The 27,051-nt window shown below is 42.6% G+C and overlaps 1 protein-coding gene and 1 long non-coding RNA gene across 21 annotated transcripts in view; one reads left to right on the forward strand and one right to left on the reverse strand.

The window, feature by feature from the left end:
* The window catches only part of LOC122781585 (ankyrin-3-like), a 125,251-nt gene that overhangs the window by 30,518 nt on the left and 67,682 nt on the right, over nucleotides 1-27,051 (forward strand). For 8 of the 20 annotated variants that reach the window (XM_044045346.1, XM_044045347.1, XM_044045357.1 and 5 more), the window contains exon 1: nucleotides 1,851-2,293. The exons of 2 other annotated variants lie outside the window; for them this stretch is intronic. In XM_044045346.1, the coding sequence (XP_043901281.1) occupies nucleotides 2,171-2,293 (123 nt within the window). In that variant the 5' untranslated portion in view covers nucleotides 1,851-2,170. Of the gene's footprint in view, nucleotides 1-1,849; nucleotides 2,294-26,513; nucleotides 26,685-27,051 lie in introns of those variants that run through there. 10 more of the 20 variants (XM_044045335.1, XM_044045334.1, XM_044045343.1 and 7 more) reach the window with 3 other exon arrangements.
* On the reverse strand, nucleotides 3,102-27,000 carry LOC122781586. The gene is made up of 3 exons (XR_006361816.1): nucleotides 26,941-27,000; nucleotides 22,179-22,360; nucleotides 3,102-3,217 (listed from the first exon to the last, which is right to left on the reverse strand). It is a non-coding gene; the product is annotated as an uncharacterized LOC122781586 (long non-coding RNA).

Here is a 27,051-nt window from a genome sequence, read left to right on the forward strand (position 1 = left end):
TGCTTTTCTTTCTATTTCAGCGGTTTATTTATAATGTTTTTATATACGCCCCCGTCCTCTCCGTGCATCCACACACGCTCACACACGTGTACCCACCCCCAGCTCCCTCCCTTCCCAATCCCTCTTACCTCTCCATGCTCCTTATCCATCCATACTGCCCTGCCCAAAGCCACCCCATTGGCCCTCGCCTAGCAACCACATGATAATTTGGCATAATGTGACACCCCCTGATGCATGATGGGGGCTATAAGTCAGCCTCATCCACCCCCTTTCATGCTGGTGTTTGTGGTTGGGGGGAGAAAAAGAAAAATGAAGCCGAGAGGATGAATATATTTGTGGGAGAGAAAAGAGAATTTCACGCTCATATCGTTACATGGCTGGTATCCACCGGCTCAACCTGTCATCTGTCCCCGGAGAGTTGTTCCCCGCTTTTCTAGCGGCACAGCCCGATCATCTCCTTTCACAATCGCAGCTTTCCTCCATGCGGTTAACCGTTTAGTCCATATGTAAATTTAGAGGCATGACCACGTACAGTCGGTGGAGTCTGTCAGAGGCAGACAGGCATGTGACGAGGCAGCCTCGCGGTATCAACAGGACCCGGCACAGACTCATAGGTGCCTCTGACACGCACGCACGCAGGCACAGGACACAGAAACACAAAGATGGCTGCTGCACGCTCTGTCTGTCAGAAGTGAGCGTGGCCGATGTTGAAGGACATCGTAAATGATACATCTGGTGGTTTTTCCCTCTCCTTTTCTCTCCTTTCGTTCCCCATTCCTCAGTCACAGAAAACCTAACCTTTTGTTGTGTCTGCCTTTTTCACCTTGTATGGATCTTTTTTCTCCTGGCTCTTTCTCCTCTCTCTCTCTTTCTCCTTCTCCTTCTCTGTCTTGTCTGTTTTCAACAAAGACCTACATGATTTGGTGAAACAAAAGCTCTCGTGGTCCTGTTTGACCTCTCCATCATGGTGTCACTGAACCCAGATGGTGGGATGACCACACTCTGGGTGCAGAAGGACAGGACTGCAGGCTGAATCTGCTCCTGAACTGAAACCTTTAATCTGTGCAGTCGTATATTTGATTCATCAACTCAATCATTTGTCATTTAATTTACTTGGAACGGTCAAACTTGCATCACTGAATGTAATCAGGACCTTTTCTGGCATAAACACTGACCTTGTCAGGACCAGTAGTCCTCATGGAGACCAAAACCAGGTGCTAATGAGGCAGAAAGGTTTTTAGGGCTAATGTTGAATTATGGTTGGATTAGGTTAAGGCGATGATTATGGAATTAATGGGTTATGGTGTAGGTTCAAGATAACACTGTGTGTGTGTGTGTGTGTGCGCGTCTTTCTCTCCCTCTACCATTCTGCTGTTTTCTCTTGCCACCCTTTCCTTTGCTTCATTCATGCACTCACACACAATTTATCCCTTTCGCACCTTATCTCCTACATGTGCACGCAAACACACACACACACACACAGATACACACAGAGGACTGCTTGGTGGAGCACCAGGTGAGGTACAGCAGCAGGGACCAGAGCAGAAAAGAAAAGAGATTTAAGAGGACAGACCAGAAACAGAACGTGGTTGCCGTGGTAACCATTCCCCTTGCACCCTCCCCTCCCTCCATCCTCTTTCTCTGTCTCTCTCTCTCTCTCTCTCTCTCTCTGTCTCTCTCTCTCTCTCCTCCCTCCCTCCGCTCACCTCTGTGTTGGTGATGCTTGTGTCTTTTCTCTCTCTCTCTCCATCTGGTTTGTCCTCACCTCTCCCGGACACGCTCCTCTCACACTGCCAGCGGATGACACGCGAGGAGGAGGAGATGAGGAGAAGTCGCTGTCTCCTCTCTCCTGTCTTTCCATCACTTTAAAAGAACACAGAAAGAAAGAGAGGGACAGAAAGAGCAACAGAGACCAGAGCAACAACCCCCCCTCAAGAAAGGACACACAGGATATACATACATTTATGAAAGACACCCTACTCTTCTCCATTCTCCTTTTCAAGGAGGGCATTTTTCTTCCCTTTCCCCCCCTTTCCTTTTCTACCCCGATTTTTTCCTCTGAGATCCCGGTTTTGTCAATTTGCGGCTCCTGAACTTCTCTGGGATTTCAGGTGAGGCGCGCGTGTGTAGTGTGTGGTGCTTCTTCAGAACAATTTTTTAATTACCTATCATGGCTCACGCGGCCTCCCAGCTGAAGAAGAATCGGGGGGAAGTGGATGTGAATGCGATAGAGGACGAGAAGGAGAAGCGGAGGAAGAGCAGGAGAACAGCGTCCCGGGAACAAAAGAGAAAGGTAACAGACGAGGGCTGGCTGGTGGCTTCATCTGCTCCACTCTGCTGGCATCATTGGAGCGTGACTTTGAGCGTGTGTGTGTGTGTGTGTGCTTCTCAGCTTGACCACCTTGATCCACTGGGTTTGGAGGTTGCCTCATTTCATGTATATAAATATATTCAGGCACAGGCTGAAATGAAGACATGCTGTCTTCTTCTTCTTTCTTTTTTTACACAGCATCTCTAACCTTGTACAGAAAAAACACTGTGAGTGCATGTTTGATGGTGTTTCTGTGTCTTTATGTCCGTGTGTGTGAATGTGCGTGTGTTTCCATGTAGATAAAAGCAGAAAGTAAACAAAAAAGAAAAGAAAAATCACCTGTTTGTGCCCGATTGTCCTCTCTACACATTTCTAGACGAGGTGAGCGCCGTTTGAACGGACACGCTCAGCGTTCTGTTGTCCTCGCTCCGACTCTTTCAGTGTCTCCTAATGTTGTACGTCTTCAGCAAGACTACGTCACTCAAGGCTTCATTTAACGTCCGTCTTTGCTTCAGGGAGGAACTAGGAGGCTATGATGAGCGGAAATTGATGCCAATACATTGTGGTTTCAAACTTTGTTTTATGGACAGAAAACAGAACAAACTTATATTGATAAATTTGATTTGCACGGTACTTATTTATATTGATATAAAATATCTCCTTTCTTGACCTCTTGATGCGAGTACTTCACTGGGTTTACTGTACAGTATATTGGTTCTGACATGTGTATGTGTGTGTCTGTCTGTGTGTGCTTGGATGGATGCACAGACGGCCATGTATAATGCATACACGTCTGATTTATTGATGACAAAGCTTTTCATATGATGGAGGAGGTCCTGGACTGCACGTGGGTCTCCCTCCCTGCTCGTTTTCCCTCTCATACAGTACGTGTTTCTCCTCAGTGACCTGTGGGAAAAAGTCATGCAAAGTATCAGGGGAATTTAATCCAAGAAATAAGTGAATTAGAATTCTAACAATGACGAAAACAATGACATGCACAAAAGCAGAGGGTTCCTCATCTATCCAGTGTTGTGTTTTGGTGAGTCTGGGCAGATTCGACCATGAGAGATCTGTTCAGTAACCGTTACATTTACTGTACTTGGTGCACATGGGGCCTGGTTTTGAATTATGCTGCTGGCAACGTTATTTGACCTCAGCGTGGGCAAGAATGACGCGATCGTGACCAAATGTTTTTCAGGGAAACAAGGAGTTAAGAGATGCACTTCTGCACATATAGTTAAGCGTGTTTTGAACCTGTTAACGCGCCCGTGAGTGCACATGACTTTTACAGTGCTCGTGTGTAAAAATGATGTGTCCGAGGGATCGATCTGTACGGGAGGATTTATAGTCCTTTTGATGGGTCATGTTTCATAGAGGAGAACAGCGGACGACGAGAGGAGAAAAGAGGAGAGGGTAGTATTGACTGGACTGTGCACAGTGCCAGCCAAAGGATAATAAGCTTTCTCTTCTCCGCCCCTTGTCCTTCCCTCTGTCCTCACACCAACCATTCTCTACCTCCTCTGTCTTCTTTTGACTATTTTTGTCCCTTTGTTGTTCTCAGTGTCTTGTCGACTCACTTAAGAGCAGAGTGCTGGTGCCATGTTTGCTTGGAAGACGTGAACGTAAGGCCACCGCTGTGGGTCACTCTCGCACAGATCCACAGTCACATTTGTCACCGCACACCAAGCGCTCTCTTATGTTACCTCCTGTAGTTTTTAATCCACGGCCGCCCCTTGATCATACACCACTCACCGCTGTTGGTGGCCTGCCAACTTTCAGTGCGCGTCCCCGACAACACATGAAAACACACATGAAAAAAGACGGGAGACACAAACACAGAGGTTAGAGAATCTCCGGCACTGTTGCCACTGCTGTAAACTGATCTGGTTGTTCTGGTACAAACTGTGCAACAAACTGCTTTGAGTCACTCCTTTCAGACCTCTGCAAATGCTTTATTTAGGTTATGTCAGTGGAAAGTGTTTTTTTTAGAGAACACTAGAGTGGTGTTTTCATTGCCTTCATTGTTATACACATATTTGCATCAGTCACCAAATAGGATAAGATCATAGTTTATTGTCTGTTTGAACAGGAAAACTGTCTCGGACAGTCCTACTTGACAGACATCAGAGAAAAGTAAACTCCCCCGATGTTCTAACTAGTCCTTCCAAGGGGATTTATTTCAGATAATTTTTGCACCCTAATGCACCTTCCTGAGGGCAAGAGCTGGTACTCTTGAAACAGGACATCAGGGGGTTCTGTAGAGATGTTTTTGGCGTGTGTTTAGAGCAGTTGTTGAGGAAGCAGGTCGCCAAAGATTGCCCCCACCTTAGAACATGTGTTGAGCATCAAATGGGTAGAGTATGTCAAATATTAAAAACATTACCTCAGTGACTAGTGATGGTAGTTACATTTTGACGGTTCTACAGCTGCAACTACATAAATTGACAGCTACTTTGATAATCAGGTTGTAGTGAGTTGTTCAATATTTCTTGGATTCTTTGTTTCTTTGCTCAAAATACTTGTTGGTTGCAGCCCTTGAAGGTTCTCAGTCATCCAGGTCAGCATACCCTTTAGAAGTCAAGCAAGTCCAGTTGCCAAAATCTAAACTCCTGGCAAAGTAATTGTAGTTGTTTTCTTAAAGGGAAATGTATGAGATGATTTTGGTGTGACAGCAGAAACAAATCTAGTGGAATGAAACTACTACTAACTACTACTAAAAAAAATTGTATGTCTAATAGGTAGAGTGGCTCAGCAAACAGTGTACATACCATATCACTTGGTTTATTCCTCTTCCACACTGTCTTTCACAATACAGATAAAAATAATGCAAGAACAAGTCAACAAAGTACAGAAGAGAGAGCTGAGGAATAATTCAGCATCAGGCCTGCTGCTTTTATCAGCCACCACTCAGTTCAGAGCTGGCTTAATGGAGTCCTGGGTGTCTGGGGAAGGATCCCTGCTACAGATGCCTAACAACTTGGTCGTCTAGTGTGTGTGTGTGTGTCATCAGGAGAGCAACAGGAGATAACGTTTGTTCCTCTAGCATCCTGGGAATAACAGCATGCTATGCCTGAGAGACTTGAGAACAAGGAGGAGAACAGAAAGCACATCTCTAAAGTGTCCTTGTTTTTTGCGTGAACAATGTTCTTCAGAGGTTGTGTGTCCGTCTGTGACAAGTTGAAACTCCTTGGCAGCAGTGGCCGTCTGAATGGGAAACCCCAGTTACACGGCGGTTACATAAATACATTCTCCAAGCTGCTTTACTTCTAATGACTTTATCCAGAGCCAGGAGGCCCCCATGAATTCCCCGAGAGACAGAGAGAGACAGAGAGCGCTATGCAAAGAATAGAGTTCCTTCTGCCGTGTGTCCCAATTTTTATGATGTGCCTTGATTCAGTACCTATTGTCTTTTATGGGCCGCATGCTGCTTTTCTACAATTTATTTTGGTAGTTTTATCTTCCAAGCAGGGTTCCCACAGGTCCTTGAAATCCTTGAAAGTTTGTGAATTAGACTTAATTTGCCATAAATAGACATGGGTCATTGAGAAGTTATGATGATATTTAGGCAAATGTCTTTTGTGTACACTTTCCACTGTCTCTCTCTCTGCCATTGTTGTGATATTACATTCAGAATAAAGAGCGAGAAACGTGAACCAAGAGAGAGCAAATGACGTGATGCCTTGGAAATGCAAATTCTAAAATCTCTGGCTCACCAAAGACAATTACAAAGACTGGCTTGCCCAAGATCCAAAGGTCAATCACTTGTCCAGATGCAGAGCGTGCTGCAAATCAATAAAAGTGGACGCCATGGGCGAAGCGGCTCTTGCAAGTTGCCCTCCCATCCTAAGCTGTGTCAGCACATTGGGATCTTTGAATTTGGTCCCTTGAAAAGTCCTTGAATTTGAGGTCTGCCAATGTGTGGGAACCCTGTGGCTGCATTCACATTACTCAGTTTTCATTTAAAATGACAAAAACTGATACACTGCTGGCTTGGGGTTACCAACGTTCCTGATTCCTGGTTGATTCTCTTTATAATAGTTTTTTCCATTGTTCCTTGTTAGTAGTACTCTCTGAAACTAGACTATGGATGAGAGAAACAACTTCCTGTATGCACTGGCACACGCCTGCCCTGTGTACCTGAATGGTCATGACATGACACTCAGATGTCATACAAAGCTAAATTCCTTCTCTGGATGCACATTGTTTTTGTTTGAGAATGTAGTAGTTTGGATATTCTCTAACTTCTTTTTGCCAGTTTTGTGAACCAGGGTCATAACAGTGTGTTGTTAAAAAAAATCTAATTAATGAAGGTTTTTATACAGAACTGGAAGCTCAGTTAAAAATGTCCATTTGGATGGCATTTGGGAAGTCCAGTCCACTTCATTAAAACTCGCAAAGATCACGGGCAGGTCCCGCTCATCTGAGGTGAATGTCCTCATCATTTATCACCGTCATTGCTGTTCATTAAGAATCCTGAATCCGGATCACAGTGTGGAATCTAAGCAAAGGCTTTGAGGAGACAGCTGGAAGGCGAATGGAAATGTTGAAATTGGATTTCAGCCTGAGCTGCCTTCAGAGGAAGCCCGTGGCAACTGTGGCAAGGCAAGAGTCTGCCTGGCGCTGAGAGGAAAAATAAACCATCAGGGGAAAGACTTGTCAGCCAATAGGCAAGCGTGGAGTCAGGAAAACATAATATTACTGCATATTTGAAAGGCTTTATCTCATATTTTGTCTTTTCATCTGTCTCATTCCATTCTCCCATTCCTCTCCATGCACTGCCCTTTGTGGTGTAGAGCTGAAACAAAGCCGGCACGTGTGCTCCCTCTTTCCTCCTCCTCCTCCTCCTCCTCCTCCTCCTCCTTCACCTCCTCCCCTTCCCACCAGACCATAAAAGATGGAGGTTAATGAATTCAGCACTCATGCATGCTTCGGCTAATTGCATTGGCATTGGGAACTCCTCCCATCATTACAAAATATTTTCACCATCGAGATGGCCACTGACTGGACGACCAGTGAGTGTGACTCTGAGGAGGCGGCTAAATCTCTGTCTGCTTGTGGCAATAATGACAATTTATCTTGTGGGTGTTGTGTTTTTTGTGAAAACAGACAGAATAAGATTAGAAGTCAAAAGTGTGTCTGTGTGTTAGTGCTTGTATTTGTTACCTCTTTGGTACCGTAAACCTGGTCCTAATGAGGTAGAACCTGAGGAACTGTTAAGTGAAGGGTTAGGCATTAATTGTGTATGGTTAAGTTTAGGGATAACCCCTTGTTCAGGCTGCCCAAATGAATGGACGTCAATGCAGTGTCTTTAGAAGAACAGCTGCTCAAACCTGTGCATGTGTTAATCTCAAAGGGGCCTTTGTGAACCTCATTTGTCAGAATAGCTTAATTAATCAGTGTCCTCTCGTCAATGTGAACTCAATATCCAACTGTGAATGCCATCCTGACTCCACACACACACACACACACAGATTTAACAACTTGTTCATGTTTAATTTATCGCATCGGCTCCTCAAACACAGAGGAAATGGGAATATTACCAACAGTGATCAAAACCGAATCAAATATCAATATCAGTATGATGTTTCATAGCCCTAACACACACACACACACACACCAAGTCAGTCAATCCATTTTAATCCCCACGCTTGTATTTGACAACGTGCAGGAGCCTCCAATGGGCGACATGCCCCACCGTCTCCTGCTATTGTTCTAGATTAGCTCCAGTCTCTAAGGGGAAATGAGAGCATGTAATAAGGATTGTTCTAATTATTGATCCACCACTTTGAGGGTCCTTACTGAGAGTAGTGTTGGAGGATGGCGTTTGTGTGTGGTGAAGGAATGTTTTTAGGGAGCCTTTGTAACGGGAAACCAGTGCATGTGGGGATTTGTTTGTCCCACCACTGGGGAGAAAATAAAATCCCTGTTGTCTCATCGTCACATGGATGCTGGATACAGTGCGAAGAGTCAGCGGGGGGGAGAAAGAAATGCAGTGAGAGAGAGAAGATAAGGACGGGAGGGAAGAGAGTGAAAGATAAGAAGAAATGTAGAAAACTGAAAGGGAAAAGGGGAGAGGAAAGCATGATTGTAAGCCTTAAGGTCATTTGAAGGTTAGTGGTGTCTTTTGAGCTGCTCGTCGAATCCACATGCGCCCTCCTCCCTCTCTGATGTAATGTTCGATTGTACTGTATGTGTCACTGCTCGTCTTGATGTGATTTCACATCACTTACATAAAAAAAAAGAACATTTTTAGGACGAGAGAGGGAGCCACACAAACAGAGGTTTTACAGAAGAATTATAGCACGTGCCAAATGTGGCACAGCATGCTTTTCAGTGAATCACATTTAAGAGTCCATTCTTCACATTTCACGTCTATTGTCTAATGGGATTTTCATGACGTGTTTTATGCGACACCAGTCTTGAATATTTTTTAGTGTTGTCAGACAGACAAAGCAAACAACACGATTTACTGCTCTGTTACATTTTATGTACCACGTGATTAATTGGGGAAATGATGAGCAGATTAATCAGTTGTGAAAATGTGCACAGCACAAATGCGTGTGCTCAAACACCGTACTGTATCTCGTGGCTATGGGAACAGATCATATAATATGCATGTAAATATATGGGGTATATGGTGGTGTAATTGCCTTGCTTTCACAAATGAACGGCATGTTAATGCAACACACTTCACGTGTCATTTATTTTGTTTGCGCTACATGAAAGATTCCTGAGCAGAAACAGATGTTTTGAGTCCTCACTGTTGCTAAAGTACAATAAAATGTCCAGTAATAAGCATTTGGGACTTTATTTAAGAAATATTTTATCATGAAACCACTGTGAAGTGTCGTCAGAGATTAAGGGAACATTTTAAATTGAAAGCTTGACTGATGGCAATGTTGTGTCCAGTGTATGTATAATTTAGTGCTGCAGCTATGGGCCCTTGAACTGTTGAACATTATAACACAGTACATTTTGCAGTGTTAAAATAACACTGAAATAGTCATTTTAATGTTAATTCAACACTTCAAATTTTGCTGTGTACCAAACTTAAGAAAGCCTCACAACCCTTCTCAAAAATGTCTAGACCAGAGAAGACGTTCTGATACTTTTCGCCCGACAGGGAAGCAAAACAGGAAGCTTCAGTCAAGGATAGTTAATGATCCTTGTCTATGGCATATTTATCATAATCAATTCTGTTTCAGCCTTTATTGTCATCTTCTTTTATAATTGGATAATTCTCTGCTGCTGTTTCACTTTCAGTCTCCGACTGTTGCTGACACACAGAAATGAATCAAGTAGGCCCAAGGTGAGACAGTTACTATATGTACGGCTATGTATTTCAGCGACCGTTTTATATGCCAAAGGTCGCTGGCGCATATTTTACATAATATATCCCATTTTAAAACAGAGATTAATAATTTAATAAAACAAAGTCCTCTTTGAATAAGTGAACCATAGACTAACCTGTCTGTCATTTATATAATTTTAACATTTCCAAATCACCTCTGCGCCCAAGGGTGAGACAGAGAAGTGTGGCTCACCGTGAGATTATTCACACATAGTTACAGATACAGTAATGCTGCTTAATGACGTGATTACGGCGCTGAATGATATGTAAAGGGGAGGGGGAGCTGGAGACAGAGGAGGAAGAGATAAGGAATGCAGACTCAATGAGGCGTGGACAGAGAGAGGAGAGAAAAGTAAGGTCAAGGATGTAGAGGCAGGTGTTTAGGAAGAAAAGAGGATAATCTGTAGCTGCGGAAAACACGGAATAAGAGACACCAAATGTGGATGATGGGCAGTTCTACAGCTGGTGTATGAAAGGCAGCAGCGGAGGATATTTCCGATCCACTTAAAATGATGTTCACATAGATCCTAGATTCTTCCCGCTCTTCCACAGACTGCCACTGTAATGCCGTAATGCCAACATTTGATGCATATTGTTAGTCTGTAAGACCTGGGACAAACTGCCACTGACATCCAGCCGCCGATGGTAGTCGATGTTGAAGAAGAGATACAGAAATAAGGAGGCTAATAAATAAATACAGGGCACATAACAGGGGGGCTAATAAATATAAAACATCTTCAATACCTTCCTGATTTAATCTGGATGCAAATACAACAGTGTTATAATTGTGTGTAGGAATAAACAAATGAAAAGAAACCCCGTAGTGAATATGAGCTGCTTCCAAATATGTCTTCTGTTTTCTACAATGAATACAAACTCCAGCAACAGCTGTAGTTGGTGTGGGAGTGAAACTTTTTTCCTCTCCTGACACAACGTCCCCACCGGACGTCTTTCTTTGGGGACACCCAACGGGAGGGGAGGGGAGGGTCCCAGGCTCTGTGGGACATAGAGAGAAAATAAGGCTGTCCCCGCTCTCTTACAACATCACACTTATTAATCTCCTACTGTGCATCGATGCCAGGCGTCTTCCATCAGGCTCCTAAATGCACCAAATGGTGTTTCTTAGCCATGTGTGTGTGTCTGTGTGCAGACGTGTGCTAACATTTATGCATATGTGGCAGGTGCTCCTCATACATTCACAGATAATGCTTATCCCATTATAAATGGTGCTGTCTTGCTCACTCCCGCTCCCTCTCTCTCTCTCACACACACACACACACACTCTTGACCCCTGGGACTCATGCCTGCATGGCTTGATAATTACTTTCTTTTGCTCGCCTGCCCCTCCACCACCACCACCACCACGCCGTCGTCTCCCTGTCCTCCACTTAACCACCTGCCATGCCGTCATCATGAACAGCGATAACCAGCATCAAGTGATCATCAATTTTTGCCGTCTGACCCGTTTTTTTTTTTTTATTTTAGAAGCTTCAAGGCCCAAACATGACTCTGACAGCAAAAGAAACCAAAGCAAACCAAGCTCTTTCTGTTGGTCTGTCGTATATTCCCACAGAATCCCTCTCTGTCTCTGGGCAGGGTCGCGCGGTTCTGGCCTTGTGGCGTCCCCGCCGTGCGGGCTAGAGCTCAGAAAAACGGGCCGTGTTAGGACAGGATCGATGGCAATCACACCTCCTCATAGTTAGCTCTCTTGCATGGGGGGAGGGAGAGGGAGAGAGCGAAAGAGTGGCTGTGAATGGGGGAAGCAGGAGGTGGGGGGTTGATATTCAGAGTCCCAGTGGGAGAAGAAAAAAGCCTAGATTCATGATTAGAGTAAAAGAAATAATCACCCAACCCCCCCTCTATCCCGTCTACCCACCCCACCTCCCAAACATAGATGCACCTCTGAACATGCTGATTCTGCCTCGACATCAATCTTCCTTATTCACAAATCATTTTTTCTCAAACATGCATTATTACCCTCTGAAGCAATGGCTCTTAAGAGCACTTTGTTACATACACCGTACAGAGTGTGTTTTTGCTTTTTTTTTGCCCCGAGGGAAAGAGTCTGTTGCACCTTAAAGGAGGTAATTTAGTGTGAAAAGGTTGCCGTCCCCACTGCTTTGTGTCTTTCCCCGCATGTGGCCTTTGGTGTACTGTGTGCAGTAATAGTGGGACACTAGAAGTGAACTGATATGTTTTGTCATTCGCTGGCTGGTATAGGATAGAAGTTTAAAGCCAGCCTGTGCCGAACAAGTGTAATCCAGCATAATGTCGACTGATGGGGAAAGGTTGATTGTAGCTCCGAGGTGGGATTGGTATTCTTAAACTCAGCTGGTACTGTGTCAGATCACTGGATAAACAGACCTTTAATAGAACACACACACACACACACACACACACACACACACACACACACACACACACACACACACACACACACGGAGAGAGTGAAATCTTGGCTGCATTTCCTGTGTTTTTCTGAACAGCTGTGAGCTCAGCCAGAATAGTAGCAAAGCATTCTGTCTACTTAATGTTGGACACTGAATTATTCACAAGCTGCTTTGCCAAACATGTTTGCATATTGTTATCATTGAACACTCACAGCATAGTGTGGGATGGAAGTGTGTTTTAACATCAATGTGAAGAAGACGCACCTTAGTAACACAATTTTTGACACTGGGTCATAGACTGGTCATGGAAGATATTATTTGGGTCAAAAAACTCATTTTCAGCCTTTAACTTCGAGATTTATTAAATCACACATGTATAAAATGAGGTTGTGATTCACTTAGGTGTGAATATGTTATGGTTTAATTGCTCCATTTGACATAGAAATCATTAAAACTGAAAACGTTTGGTTTGTGGACAAAACAAAGACATTCGAGAATATCTTCATTCAAGGTTTTGGGAAACACTGATCAACATGTTTCAACATTTTCTGACATTTTATGGTCCAAACAAATAGTCGTCAGATGAATCGATTATGAAAATAATCGATAGTTGCAGCTCTGGATTCATTTATTTAACTGATGATCAGTTGGAAATGGCAAAATCATGTTACCTGTTAAAAGAGGATAGAACATCTATTACTCTTGTCTTTGTACATTGGTTCCAGATAGTTTGTGTTCTCTGCTCAGAGAATTTCCCTGTTTTTCCTGTTAGAATTCCTCCTCTATCCTTTTATAACCCTCTTTTTGTTTCTTCTGAAGAAGAACAGCCAGAGAAGAGAAATCAATATCCGGCTGGGAGTTATTAGAAAAGACATGTTGGCTCTGTTCTGCCCTCTCATCCAAAACATTATATTCTTTTAAGTTGTCCTATGGCTCATCATTGAACATCAGTGATTATTAATAAGGTTTAAATTTGTCACTTAATGCTATTTCTGTCAAACACAAGACCTTATTTTGGATCTCAGTGATGTAGACCTAGTGTTAATTGTACTGGCACAAATCAGTGTGCTGTTACATTAAAGGTTGTCCAGAACACTGTTATGTTACTATGGGCATCACAAAGACTAAAAATATTACGTTGTTCCATTGTTATTGATCCACCCTCACTCTTTTACGCTGTTTTTAAAGGTCTTTTGAAACCCCACTCAGTTTTTTATTCAATGCTGACCTGAATAGTATTTTAAGAGCACAAAGGACCGGGGCTACGAGGGGAATATTGTCCGCACATGTTGTGATATGAGTTCACCCCCAGGGCAGAACAGGTATTTAGGATTGATGCTGTGCTCTGACTCTGGGTGCCCTCTGAGCCCACTGCTCCTGCCAGAGATCCATCACTAATACTGTACAACAAGGGCAACAACACAGGAGAGGAGAGGAGAGGAATTAGGTTACATGATGAGATGGGAAACAGCTTAGACCAGACTTCTCAAACTCGTATGTTTGTTTTTGATATTTATAGATTTGTTTTGCATGATAACTATGTTTTTTTTTATTGTGTTTTATCATATATAGCTGTGTATCAAAACAAACACCTTTATTTTTAAAATGTAAAATACTGTCACAGATGTTGTTAATTGCTAATATCGCTCACTTCAGTTGAATAGTTTGTTGTTATTTTCACCCTCCTTAACAGCCCTGAAGCTCATGTGGGCCCCGGCGCTTTAGCTTTAACAGTTTGTTAGTTTCTCCACTGTGGGGATTAACTGTATAATGTGACATTTGAAGATGTTTTAGGAAACTTTAGACACTGTTTAAGAGCTGGTGGTAATTGATCAGACATTGTCATTTTAAGCAAATGATCCACTGCTTTCTTTTTTACTATATTACATTTACTATATTTTTGTTTTTGACGGTTGATCAGGCAAAATATTTGACAGTTTTTACAGTTTTCGGATCACTTAAGTGTAATAATTTTTCCAATATTCAAAGCGATAATCTCTCAACTTATTGATCATGTGCATTTAATGTCAAGACAAACCTGTCACTGGTGAAGTGCTGCTGTCAGACATGAAGAAAGAAAGAGAGAAGACTGTTTTATTGCTGATGATGATGGTAAAACTCCATCTTCAGTGTATCAGCTTTCACCTCAAACTGTCATTTCATTACCAGCACATGAGCTCACACGCACAGACATAACTGAGTCATGGTCATTTTCTCTTATTCGCTGTGTGATTATTCATATTCCTGCACCATTACTGAACTGATATACTAGCTATAGCCAATCATTTTCTGTATCTCTTTCCTCTTCTTCTTCCTCATCTGGAGCCTCTTGTTGTGTGTCTGGTTACAGCCACATTCACTAATACATGTCATGTTGAAAATAGATAAACCCCACAGCAACTCTGTGCCAGTGATAACGTTGTTTATTCTTGTGTTGACAAACCCACGGTGGATCTTGTGTTAAAGGCAGTTTCTCCTCAGAGATGGCACTTTATATACACAGTATATTTTCACATTAATGTGATTTCACATTAATGTGTTTCCTACCTGAAGGGAAGAGAGCTGCAACATAACTGTATATTCATAGTCTTTAAAGACTTCTCAGCACTTTTTGTAAAGTATTACTGTTTTGGACTTGCGTGCAGTGCTTTGGGAGAAAATGAACCTCTGTTTGTGTGTTTTTATACGCTTTAAAATCAAAATTGGTTAAAAGCCAGACATCAATGATCCATTGTAACATTAAAATCACTGATTTTGCAGTAGATTACACTCATTTTTGTCAAGTCAGTTCAGGCCACCTAAGCAGATTTTATACCACAGCCATACCTGACCTGATATAATGTTGATATGAGTCACATGAGTTAGGGCTGCAACAACTAATAGATTATTAATCATTGTTTTCAGATTTTTTTCTGGGTTTCTTTGCTCCATATAACAAAGAAATCATTCAAACTGAAGTGTTTTGATTTGATCTGAGAACGTCATCATTTCCAGGTTTTGGTTAACACTGATCAATATTTTTCAATGTTTTCTGACATCTTACAAACCATAAATATAACATTAGGATCTGATTGCTGGTCAGGACCAGCAGGGAGCCTACATTTAGGCTTTGCGGGACAAAGAATCTAAGGATGTTATCCACAGATTATGTCATTAATAAAAAGGCGATAATAAGTGTCGTAAGTGAAGCTATAGTACACACAACATCATACACCACCACACAGTGACAAAAAGCCAACATTGTCCTTTCTCTCCCCGTATCAAGTTCTGTCTAATGGCACACTTGGCAATCTGTCTGCTCGAAGGCTTGAACTGACGCAACGAGATGCAGCAACGTGACTCAGACTGTTATTAGTGTTGCTGCTGACTGAGGTGTGTGTGTTGCTGACTGCGATGCCGTCAGCTGAGTGTCAGCCATCTTGACTTGACACCAACTTCTCGGGGACCTTCCCTCCTGACAGCCAAATGGCTGCTGCAGCCGTTACATACGTGCTCACACGTTGCTGAAGTGTCTGATTAGAATTAGAGTTGTTGGAACGAAGCAGAAAAGACACACAGTAGAGTTTGCCTGCTCACTCTCTGACTTTTATACTGTTTAAATCTGGGTCATCTGTGGGGTAACTTATTGGTTTTATAAGGCTGTTTAAGACCTCATTGATTATTGGTGACATTCAACTAAACAGAAGTCTCTCGTTACTTTAGAATGTGCTGACAGAATTGAGATTCACCAGTGCAATACGTTGTCAACATGACACTGGTTTATCTCTGGGTGTTTTTTATGGCACAAATAGCTGATTGAATGGGTGAGGGGGTGGAGATGTGTGGCTCAGCGTGTAAATATGTGCGTGTGTGTGAGTGTTAAGCTATGGCTTTCAGTGTGTGTGTGTGTGTGTGTGTTTGTGCGAGTGTACATTACATGTTAACGTCATATATAAGTGGCACTTCAAGGTGAGCTGAGTGTGAGGGTGGAGGCTGCACAAACGTGACTTGATGGTTTGAGTTGTTGCTGACGTTGCCATAGCCTCAAAGTGCCCTCGTGAAAACACGCATTACCCTTAACCTGGTGAAGATAACCACTTGTTTTCTGTCACAGCTGTTGAAATGAATGTCTTTCTCTCCGTACATACTGTAGGTGTGCGCGTCAACAGCCATTTTATAACATGGTAACCAGTATGTATGCATGTCAAAAGCAGAAAACCATATAGATATTTTTTGGATTGGTTACAGTTATGGCGCTTTTCCACTACATAGTCCAAGCTCCCCTCGCCTTGGCACAGCACAGCTCGACTCTGCACGGTTTAGTTAGTTGTCCATTACTATAGTACCTCCTCAAAGTGGGAGGTGTCTTCACTGCCCGGCTCATGGCACCATGAAACTGCCATCACAGATTTTAGACATTTCCTTGCTAAATGTTGGCGATTGTAAGTCTTTTTAATTGATCTACAGTTTGGCATTGTTAGGTACCAGGTACCAGGTACTATCACAAATGGAAAAGCCAAACAAACGTGCCGAAGCAGAGTGGACAAGCGCCATTAGAGTTAGAAGATCATCGCACATATTATACAGTAGACCAGTGGTTCTCAAACTTTTATATCAAGTGCCACCAGGTCTCGAAGTAACACCATTACTGCCAGTGTTAAAATACAGTGGTGTAAATAGGTCGAGTTAAAAATGGCAGAGAATGAGAGAGGAGTGCAGCTCGGCGTCGTCGTTGTTTGTCAGTGTGTCTTGCTCTTGTGTGTGATGTGTGCGATCGCGAAGCTAACTGACTGTACCCATCAGTCAAGGTTGTGTCTTATTATAGGTCATTAGTCTCTGTGCTCAGCTGCGACCTTGACGCTAGTACCTGCTGCAGCATGCATGCTGTATGTACCACAGTAGGCAAAATTTGTGTATGTGTGTGCTGGCTGTAATGCACTGCACAATATATTGGTACAAACCTGCTTACTGTGTGCGTACGTGTGAGAGAACACACATGCTGCAGCCTTGATGAGCAGTCAGCTCTGGCTGTTTGTGATGGATGGAAGGACAGACAGTGGCAGCGTGGGGGGGGTCAGTGAGGGTCAGTCAGGGGGGTGGGAAAAGCTCAGGAGGATATCAGTTAGGTTTTAGTACTACATCAATGAAGTTAAAGTCCTGCCACCCAAAAAAATTCTGCCAACAGTCTCATACTGGTTGTTACCTTTGACCTACACTGACACATGCCAGTGTGATATGAAGAACCACTGTGTATCATCAAGTTCCTGTCCAAATTGGTGACTTATTGTGTCTGTAATGCACTAAAGGAAGAACTGAACGAAGTCTTTGACAGGTTGCCCGGTACATAGCCCTGTGAAAACAACAAAGCGGCATTCATAAGTGTTTTAGCGTTCATTCATACAGCCTTGTTTAGTCTGGTTAACTTGAACCCTGTAGCAATCCAAGACCTTTGGTGTGTGAACCAAAGTAGTAGTTCCGTACTGCTTGTGTTAATCTGCTATAATTAGAGAAGAACGTCCCTGTCACTGATGGTGGTCCAGTATACATTGTTGTGTTTTGCAAAAAAACACAACACTTGTAAGATTTAAGTGAGATAGTGGGAAGTTCCTTGTGCTAAACACAGCACAACTGATAGGGAGTGGACAAGAATCACAAAAGACAAATAGCTAACAGAAAGCTGTGTGACATGACTTTCAGGTCTGTTCCACTCAGTGACCAGGGTTGTCGCACTGACATCTGCTGGTGTTATTAATCTAAATGACTTGCTTTACATGATGAATGACGGATCACGCGGTCACTCTGCCACCATAATTATTCTGAAATCCTTCTTAAGGCCACATTTGACCCAGTTGGCCCTTTAAATATGTCTGACCTCAGGCAATGATACTGTGACTTGGTCATAATTGCTGCAAAGGGACGGACGTGACCAGCTCCAGTCCCATCTGAAAGTCATGTCCAGATTTAAATAGATTAAAAATGCAACTGTTGGTATTAAAGAAAGCGTGCAGTTATGGTTTGTCACTTGGGCTTCAAACCATTTCATTCTCTGTGCTCCCATTGCCTGTCTTGTTGTCATGCTTGTGTTGAAGTGCTGCTGCTATTATGGATTTGGGCCTCCCCATTCAACAGCCTATTACTTTGTGTTGCCTGAGGGGCAGCTGGCTGTTTCAGCACCTAATAGCCTTCTGTTTGCCAAGCAGAAATGCCAGCATCTGAAAGACCATTACTCCGGCATGGGAGGCTGTTATGTGCGATAACCTCTGTGTTTGAGAAGGAGAACATGAAGATTTAAGAAGTATAAATGAACTATCAGCAGCTTTTATCGGGGAGATCGTTTGAGTGCCGGATAAATCGCACTCATTCATCCTCACCCCTCCTCTTCTATGAGACATCCTCCATGTCTGGGTGGAACAGTTGGACAGTTTGATCTTGTGTCAAAGGGTGAACATGGAAGATTAGAACACCGTGCCCTATTTTTTTTACATGTTTACCAAGGCCACTGTGTGCCTGCGTATACGCTTAATTTAGGTGCACGTTTGTGACCGTGTTAGTGTGTGTCGAGGTTGGGGGTGTGCAGGGGAGACAGATGGTTCGTGGCCTGCTCTCGTCTGGTCTTCTCTGCCTGCCAAAGATTAGGCAAAAACCATAACAGCACTCCTTACCTCGTCGAGCTAAACAGCCCCATGTTTGTTTTATAGAACGCTTTATAGGCTATGAAAATGTTATAGTCGAAGCTGCACAGAAATGACATTTACAGCTGATTTTGTTGACTGTAGTTGACAACAAGTACCTGGTTTTCATCTTTAGCGCTGCACCGTGAGACATTTAATTGCATATCGTCTTTTAAAGCTTTAGAAATCCAAAAAAGATCTAATGCAAATCACAAAGAATCTCAGCGAATGTTTCCATCTTTTCCTTGTCCCACATACAGTAAGTCTTTCCACACAAATGGATGCTTGCTCTATATATCCAGCGTTTGTGCTTGCTGTCTGAGCACTGAGGTAAATGTATTTCCCTGCAATGGTGCTTTTGTGAAAAGTGGTCTTTGGTGAGCAGGAGGCTCTTAGATAAAGTCTGGAGAAGAGCCTCACTGTCTGCTGCAGATGTCTCGGCACACATCCACTAACAAATACAGCACGGTGCATCTGTATTAGATCTATACACATACATACAAATGCTCAATTTACTTACACATATCATCTGGCTTGATTACTGACCCCACTGATATTCCGGTCTTCATCCGGACTAATTGGACCTAATGGCTGAAGGTATAGACAGAAATGAATAGATATAGAAAGGGAAATGGATGAGAAGAAACATGACTATATATCGCTAAAGGTCACAATGACTTGGTTTTAATGTTGGATTTCGGAGCCAGGTGGACATTCAGTGCATAGTATACTCCCACTATTACTGTAGATCAGCTGTGTGCTGTGCTTATCCAGTGGAACAGGTGGGACATGTTGAAGTCTGGTTTGTATTCGCCTTACAACTCAGACCCACACATGGACAACTCAAGTCCTCCATGCAGACACAGAAGAGACAAAGATGAGGGGGGCACACCCACATTGTTCAGAGATACTGAATGGTGATGGTTGTGTAGGCTGGACAAAGGGGACGGACACTGGAGATATGACATAAATGGATGAGATGAAGGACGAGCGTCTGCAGTTGATGGATGCCTACTGTTTGGAAAGGGTTTTATATTTCTTGTTTTTCCCTCATAAACAGCATTAAGAGAGTGTTTTGTGATAACACAAAACCCTACAACCCTCCTGTGAGTGATTCAAACCATTCATTTTGGCTCAGGTGTCTTAGATTTTACGCATGTTCACAACAGGAAACAGAGTGTGCTTGTACACACTGTATCTGTGTCTAAAATTAAAGAGTGTGTGTGTGTGTATCTGCCATTATACTTAAATACAAAACAAGTATGCATGTGTTGTGTAGGTAAACACGCATGTTGCTGTATTGTTGAGGCAATTAGACTCTTATTGATAAAGCAAATCATTTATATTATTTGAGTTTTTGATATGGAATTCTGAAGGTGTGACATAATGTTTCAATCACAGACATACTACACCTCTTTTTTGTGCTGGTTTTCAATGACATGACCTTCTACCTTGTCACGTTTACTGCACGCATGCTCACTGAAGTATGTATCACACATGTACCTCTTTTTTTCCCTCTTTTCCATACAGTCACTCACACACAGAGACCTTTGCTGCAACCCAACGCAATTTCAGCTCCCACAGCTCATGAGTGTTACCTGCTGTTCACACTAGATTGGTTCTTATTATTGGTGAAAGTCATTTCAGTCCATCTTCACGTGAAGTCATTTGCATTTTTATGCACCGTTAATGTATGACAAAGATTGGGAAACTCACTTACGAGAGCTATGCTTCTGCAGAGAACTGCCCTTTTTGTCGCAAAAGGTGTTTCAAGATGGTTTTATTGACTTCGCTGTCATTAACCTGACGACTTTATCTTCTCAGCCCTGTGAACTAAATGGATTATTGAAGTTACAGAAAGACAGCGGGTTAATAATTTCTACTTTGTCCTTGGGAACTCGTGTGGCATTTAATCTCCTGTATAATATGTCTAATGCTGCTTATATCCTATGAAGTGATGCATTAGTGACTCACATTTTGTGAGTCAGACAGAAATACGGGATGAATGGTGCGAATTTAAGTCAAATCTACAGTACACGTTACTGTAGACTCTGATCAACACAGTCACCTGACATGAATATAGGAGAAACAGATAATCAGACAGTTTTCCATGTAGAGAAGAAGTTAGAACGCAGTAATGTGATCCAGTAACGTTAATTATATTACAACTTGTGTTTAAAGTCATCAGCGTGTCATTTCTGCCACTAACAGTCTTGTTCAATCAAAGCAATTACAACAAAATCTACTTTGATGATCACGAGCTTCGCCAAATTTCCCAGTTAAGTGACTGATCCTCTCAGTCTTTTCCCCCAAAGTTGCTTTGTATGCCAGGTTGTTTAAACAACCTGGCATACACTGGTGTCTGTCTACACGACAGACACCAGCTGACCAATTCCTCCTCCTCCTCTCACTCTCTCTCCCCGGTAGCTACTGAAGAGCATGATTAGATGCCTCACTATAGCCAGTGACGTCAAGACCCGGTGCGCACTGGAAAACCGGATTTGCTCTATGTGTGTGTCAAGTGCCGCTACTTTCTGGAGAAACTCAAACTGTAACCCACAAAACAGCTGTCGTAAAAGGCAATGAAAGGCACTTTCACACAATGCTTTCGAACAAATCATGCTCCATCAGATAGCGACAACTGAATCTCAGCTCTGCTGAATAGCTTGTCATCGCCTTTATCTGTCACATGTTATTTCACAAACACAACACATCCTGTACCCATTTTAAACATTTCTGTTCCCTTGTTTCCATTCAACGCAGGACCAGCACACGTGTAGCTTCTTACTGAATAGTCATAGCCTAGAAGCAGATTGTTTTTGGTGATATTATTCATGGTAAACAGCTAATAAAACAGTCCTTTTCCCTTCAGTGGAAATATGGAATCCTATGGATTTAAAAATGATTGGAAGCATTTTGGCAAATGTATGTTCACTTCAAACATCATATATTCAATATCAGACAGAATATTACAGTACTGTGGCCACAGTAATAATGAAGGGGACAATGATGATAACGTTGTCATGCAGGTGAGCGTCCACCAGAGTCCAGTGTTTGACTGTTGAACAGAGTTTGACTGCAGGTCAAACAGAGGCTATCACAGAAGAAAGACAGAGAGGCGGAGGAGAAGGAGGGTATGTTTCATGTCTGACATTGTTCCATATTTAACTAAACTTTCACATGTTGTTTAGTTTTCTTTGGTCTGGTTTTGCTGCCCTGTGCCTCTGGTTTATGTCTCTGCCTGTTGCCCCTGTTGCCATGTGTCCATCTCACTGGGGAAGCAGCTAATTCTGCTTTTTCAAAAACTGGAATTAAGTTTTCTTTTCGCAAGGAAGGTAAAGCAAAAATATCAACATACAGTAGGTTCATTTTTTTTCTGCCTCTCCTTTACCGTCTCTCTTATCTCTTTTCGCTTCTCAGTCACCACAGATGTCCTTCTCCTGTGCATGTATTTGTTTATTTATTTTCTCGTTCACCTTTGCTCTTCCGGAGACCCTCTTTAAGGATGACTTTTTGGCGGGACAGCTATTGATCCCACATGATGCACTGTAGTGTGCAGGTTTCACCTTTTGCAGCTGACGAGTCATTTGGATGAAATCCAATGCGACTTTCAACTTCTCCTCACGTCAGGGTCAGCGTTACCTTTTCCCACGTGGTCCTATACAGACAGAGGAGAGACAGGACAGTTCATGTGTGCAGCAGCAGCAGTAGCATTTGAAGTACATACAGTAAGAAAAGTATTAATAACAATTTATATCACAGTATCTCCAACAGCATCTGTACGAGCACAAGTAATAACGCGATGATCGAGTCTGACGAGCATATTGTGGTGGTGCATGATGACGTCTATGCTTTGCTTATTCAGTCGGTGCTCCAGTTGAGTGGTTCCCTTCTATCCTTCCTTCCTCCCTGCCTGCCTCCTTAACGCCCTCATCCCCTCCCTCCTTTCTGACGGTTTCATGTCCCAGGTGACAGAGAGAAGCGATGCCCTTGAGCGGGCTCCGTGCGGCAGCAGGAGCAGTAAATTTCCGTCTGCCCTGTCGCTGTTGCGTCGTCCCCACATACACTAACGGATACTCACCAAAATGAGGATGTGTGATATTTCACAGCTCCTCTCACATGGCCGACTTCACCAATTACGCTATGAAACTGAAGGGAATTCAGCCACAAGATCTGGATTTGCCCACAGCCATTTTTTCTCTCATTTGAATGTACAACTATATTACTTATTTCCTAATAAGCATAACATGGTTCTGTAGTAAAGTATTCTCTGCTGAACAGTGAACACATTTAGAAAGGTTGATGAGACATTTTAAGGATTTGATTGATTTAAGGTCTAGTATTGTATTGTATCTAGAGGTGGTGCAGGGGGAGCTGGTCGTCTTCCAACTAAAAGGTCAAGGGTTCGATCCCTTGCTCCTCCAGTCAACATGCAGATGTGTCCCTGGCAGCATGCAAATGGATATGATCGATGTGTGACAGGAAAAGCTCTGCATATATACATATATATATATATATACGTATATTTATATATGCAGTATGAATGTGTGTGAATGTCAAAAACATAGTGTGAAATGCTGAGTGGTCATTAAGTCTTAATAAAAGGCTCTATACAATTTACCATATTGTATTATAATGGTTTAAATGATTTTGAATAAAATGTACAGCAAACATTTTTCATATTGTCCGTATAAAAATATTCTCTAAAGATAAAGCACATGTTGCTCATCTGTTGATTTTATTTTATCCATAAATGGTTTGTGAAGGGATGTATGAGAAATACTTAAATCATTTCTACTTCTCACACGTACAATTTTTGCTCTTATTAACAATTCCAATGGCCGAATAGTCAACTGCAAATAAATAAACTATTAATTAAAATGACCACGAAGCATCTAAAAGGCAGTGTGCTAGTTTCTCTGCTAATAAGACGTGGGTGTTCACAAGTGGCTACCACATGCACAAGACACAACTATGTCAAAAGAGCTAATTTTTCACAAGTAGGCTCAACACTCTTCTTTTTGTGTTGTAACTTCCCCCCGTAGCCATGGCAACCCCGCCAATTCCAAGTGGCTCGCCGCAGTGTTCGCGCAAAAGCAGCCTGCAAGCCACAAATCACATGTTCAAGTTGCCTCCTCTGGCCAAGAGCATCTGTCACCCCCTCTGTCATCGCTCACGTATGGCGCGCCCTCGTCTCGCTCTCCTTTTTTTGAGTTTCTCTGCCTCTCAAATAATTCTCTTTGTCTCCTCTTCGAAAGTTGATAGCACTGGAAAATACCCACAATGCAAGGGGCGCCATTCCTCTGGAGTAGTGACAGAATGTGATCGCAGTGGCCGAGGGATGGATGAGCACCATGTGACCGCCCGTGTGAATGTGCAGGTTGCGGTGTGTGACATTACAGGCGATGCTGCCAGAGCAGCATTATCCCGGCTATAAATAACATGTTTGGGTGTGATTGCTGCGATGAACTGTGCTTATCATTTATTATCGTCATGCTACTGGTAGATGGAAAGACTGACCACCGGGCAGTGTGTGTCCCAGGGATTTTCCATAGATGTTAATGATCACAGCATTGGTTCAGTCAAAAAATATGTATTTAGTCAAACATCCCTGGGAAATACGCTCACATGGTGTACAGATGGCCACTGTTTTTTGTTTTTATTTTGTTTCCTGGTCAAAGTTAACAAGAGTTAATTTGCTTTAACTGTCCCTTGGTGTATTGATCCGTCATATAATTACTCCCCCAGTGCAGCCCAATTCACCTGTCGTCTTCCCACTGTCAGAACATGCACTAGAAAGATGTTCATGTCTTATTTTCATGCTATCTTTTCTTTGTAATTGCTCTTTAGGAGCGATTTCATCAGTCTTTTTAAACAGCATAAAATGGACTGGCAGCCTGTCCATCGCAGGCCTTTTGCCCTGCGTTAGCTGGGATATTGGAAGATAAAGCGGTAGACAATGAATGAATGAATGAATGAATGAATGAATGAAAGTTTTGTGCCTTCTTATCCTTTTTGGTAATTTTGAGCATACTGCCGAAACTCCTTTTACAGTAACAAATACACTGTTTGCATTTACATTTTATTGGATCTAAATATTGAACATTTGATCAGTATTTGCAAAAAATAAGTATAAATATGTAACAAAAACCATGCTAATGTTGCCTTAACATAATTAAAGGCACATCAATTAGTCTCACATGAAACCCATGTCTCCAAATCCATGCAGTATTGACTACTGAGTAAATACCCAAGAAGACAGTGATTAAGTGGGAGAGGATGTCCATGTGTGCACTCAGACAACAGAAAAATCATATTGGCCAGTTAAACATGTTTACAGTTGTGTGTGTGGTCCTCCATGATAAGATAATCACACCACAGACCACCTACATGTGTTATAACCAAAGATCAACCGTTGTACGCCTGTGGCAAGTCAAAATGTCTGCCGTGAACTGTGTTTATGGACACGCTAGTTATGCTGCTGTTTCACGCCCACACACACACACACACACGGTGTAGATTGTGATCAGTTTCAGGTCTTTTATGAGCAGGATTTGTAGGGAGAAATCAGTGGGGTGAGTGCTTCTCATCCACAGTCCCCCACTCAGCTGACTGCAGTGGGGTGTTTCTGCTGCAGAGGTGAGAGGTGGTGGGGGTCGGGAGTGGGTGTCCCTAATACCAAAGGAAAAGCCCATAATCCCCTTATAAAGTGTCCCCCATTGATTGTTGGGAGGGCCCCACTGGTCTACTTATCCCCAAAATAGCAGGTGGTGTTATTGTTGTAGATCTCTGCTGTTATTTGACTCATAAAGTTCTGTGTCATACAAACACACTGTAGTACACACACACTGTAGTACACACACTGGAGTATAAACACACTGTAGTACACACCCTGTAGTACAAACACACTGTAGTCCACACACGCTGTAGTACAAACATGCTGTAGTCCACATGCTGTACTACAAACATGCCGTAGTACACACACTGGAGTATAAACACACTGTAGTACACACCCTGTAGTACAAACACACTGTAGTACAATCACACTGTTGTACAAACACACTGTAGTACAATCACACTGTAGTACAAACACACTGTAGTATAAACATGCTGTAGAACAAACACACTGTTGTACAAACACACTGTAGTACAAACACACTGTAGTACACACACTGGAGTATAAACACACTGTAGTACACACCCTGTAGTACAAACACACTGTAGCACAATCACACTGTTGTACAAACACACTGTAGTACACACACTGGAGTACACACACTGTTGTACAAACACACTGTAGTAGAAACACACTGTAGTGCACACCGATCTAGTAAATACACACTGTTGTATAAATACACTGAACGAGGGTTGTCATATCATATATATATATATATATATATATATATATATATATATATATATATATATATATATATATACACATAGTGTCAGCTCACCTTAATGGGTTTATTTGAACAGCATTAGAAATATCACAGAAAGCAAGGAAAATAATACTGTATATTTTTATACAGTATCATACTTAAACATCTATTATGTTGTATTCTTTATTTAAAAAGACCCTTATTGAAAATGGTATTGAGTATCGAGTATTTTCCTGAAATCCTCCTCTTTGTTAGGAGAAAAAAAAAGCCGATAAACAGGATGACAATAACGAGCCATGTGTTGGCAGAGGCTGAGGACGACAGAGGGAGTGAACCACAGAGAATGAGTGGGAGGAGGGAGAGAGGGAGAAAGAGAGGGTGGGATAACCAGAGAGAGAGAGAGGGAGTCACTGTAGTTAAAAGTATTTGTTTCAGCTGCTATTTTCAGATCAACCCCTGTCCCTGATTCCCTCCCCAACCTTTGGATATCAAGATCTTACCGACAGAAACCCCCCTCCCTCCCTCCTTCCCCCAGAGTAAATGAAGGTGAGGAAGAAAAAGAAGGAGGCAGAGAAGGAGGGAGAAGCCTCAGATATTATGGTAAGTCAGGTCCTTTTATTGCACACCTCCCTGCAAGACAATGCTTTTCCTGGGGCAGGGGTTCAGCTCCTGTGAGGAAGCAGGGATTTACCCATGTTGACACATTTATAAAAGAGAAACACCGATAGAAGGAGGGAGGGAGGGAAAGTGGGGGGCGGGGATCGGGAAGGCGAGAGGCAGCAGAGAGGATTTTTGCCGTGTATTATTTCTGCAGCACCGGGAGACTATTAAGATTCCCAGTGCTTTGTTTACTCACCGCTGCAGTCTATGATAGACCCGGCTCTCTTCTTTCCTCTGCACACACAGTATCCTCGTCTGCTCACTCTCTTCTTTCCTTCCACCATCCCTCTATCTGGTGCACGGCATT

This window comes from Solea senegalensis, linkage group LG15, assembly GCF_019176455.1.
Source record: "Solea senegalensis isolate Sse05_10M linkage group LG15, IFAPA_SoseM_1, whole genome shotgun sequence".
Taxonomy (NCBI): Eukaryota; Metazoa; Chordata; class Actinopteri; order Pleuronectiformes; family Soleidae; genus Solea; species Solea senegalensis.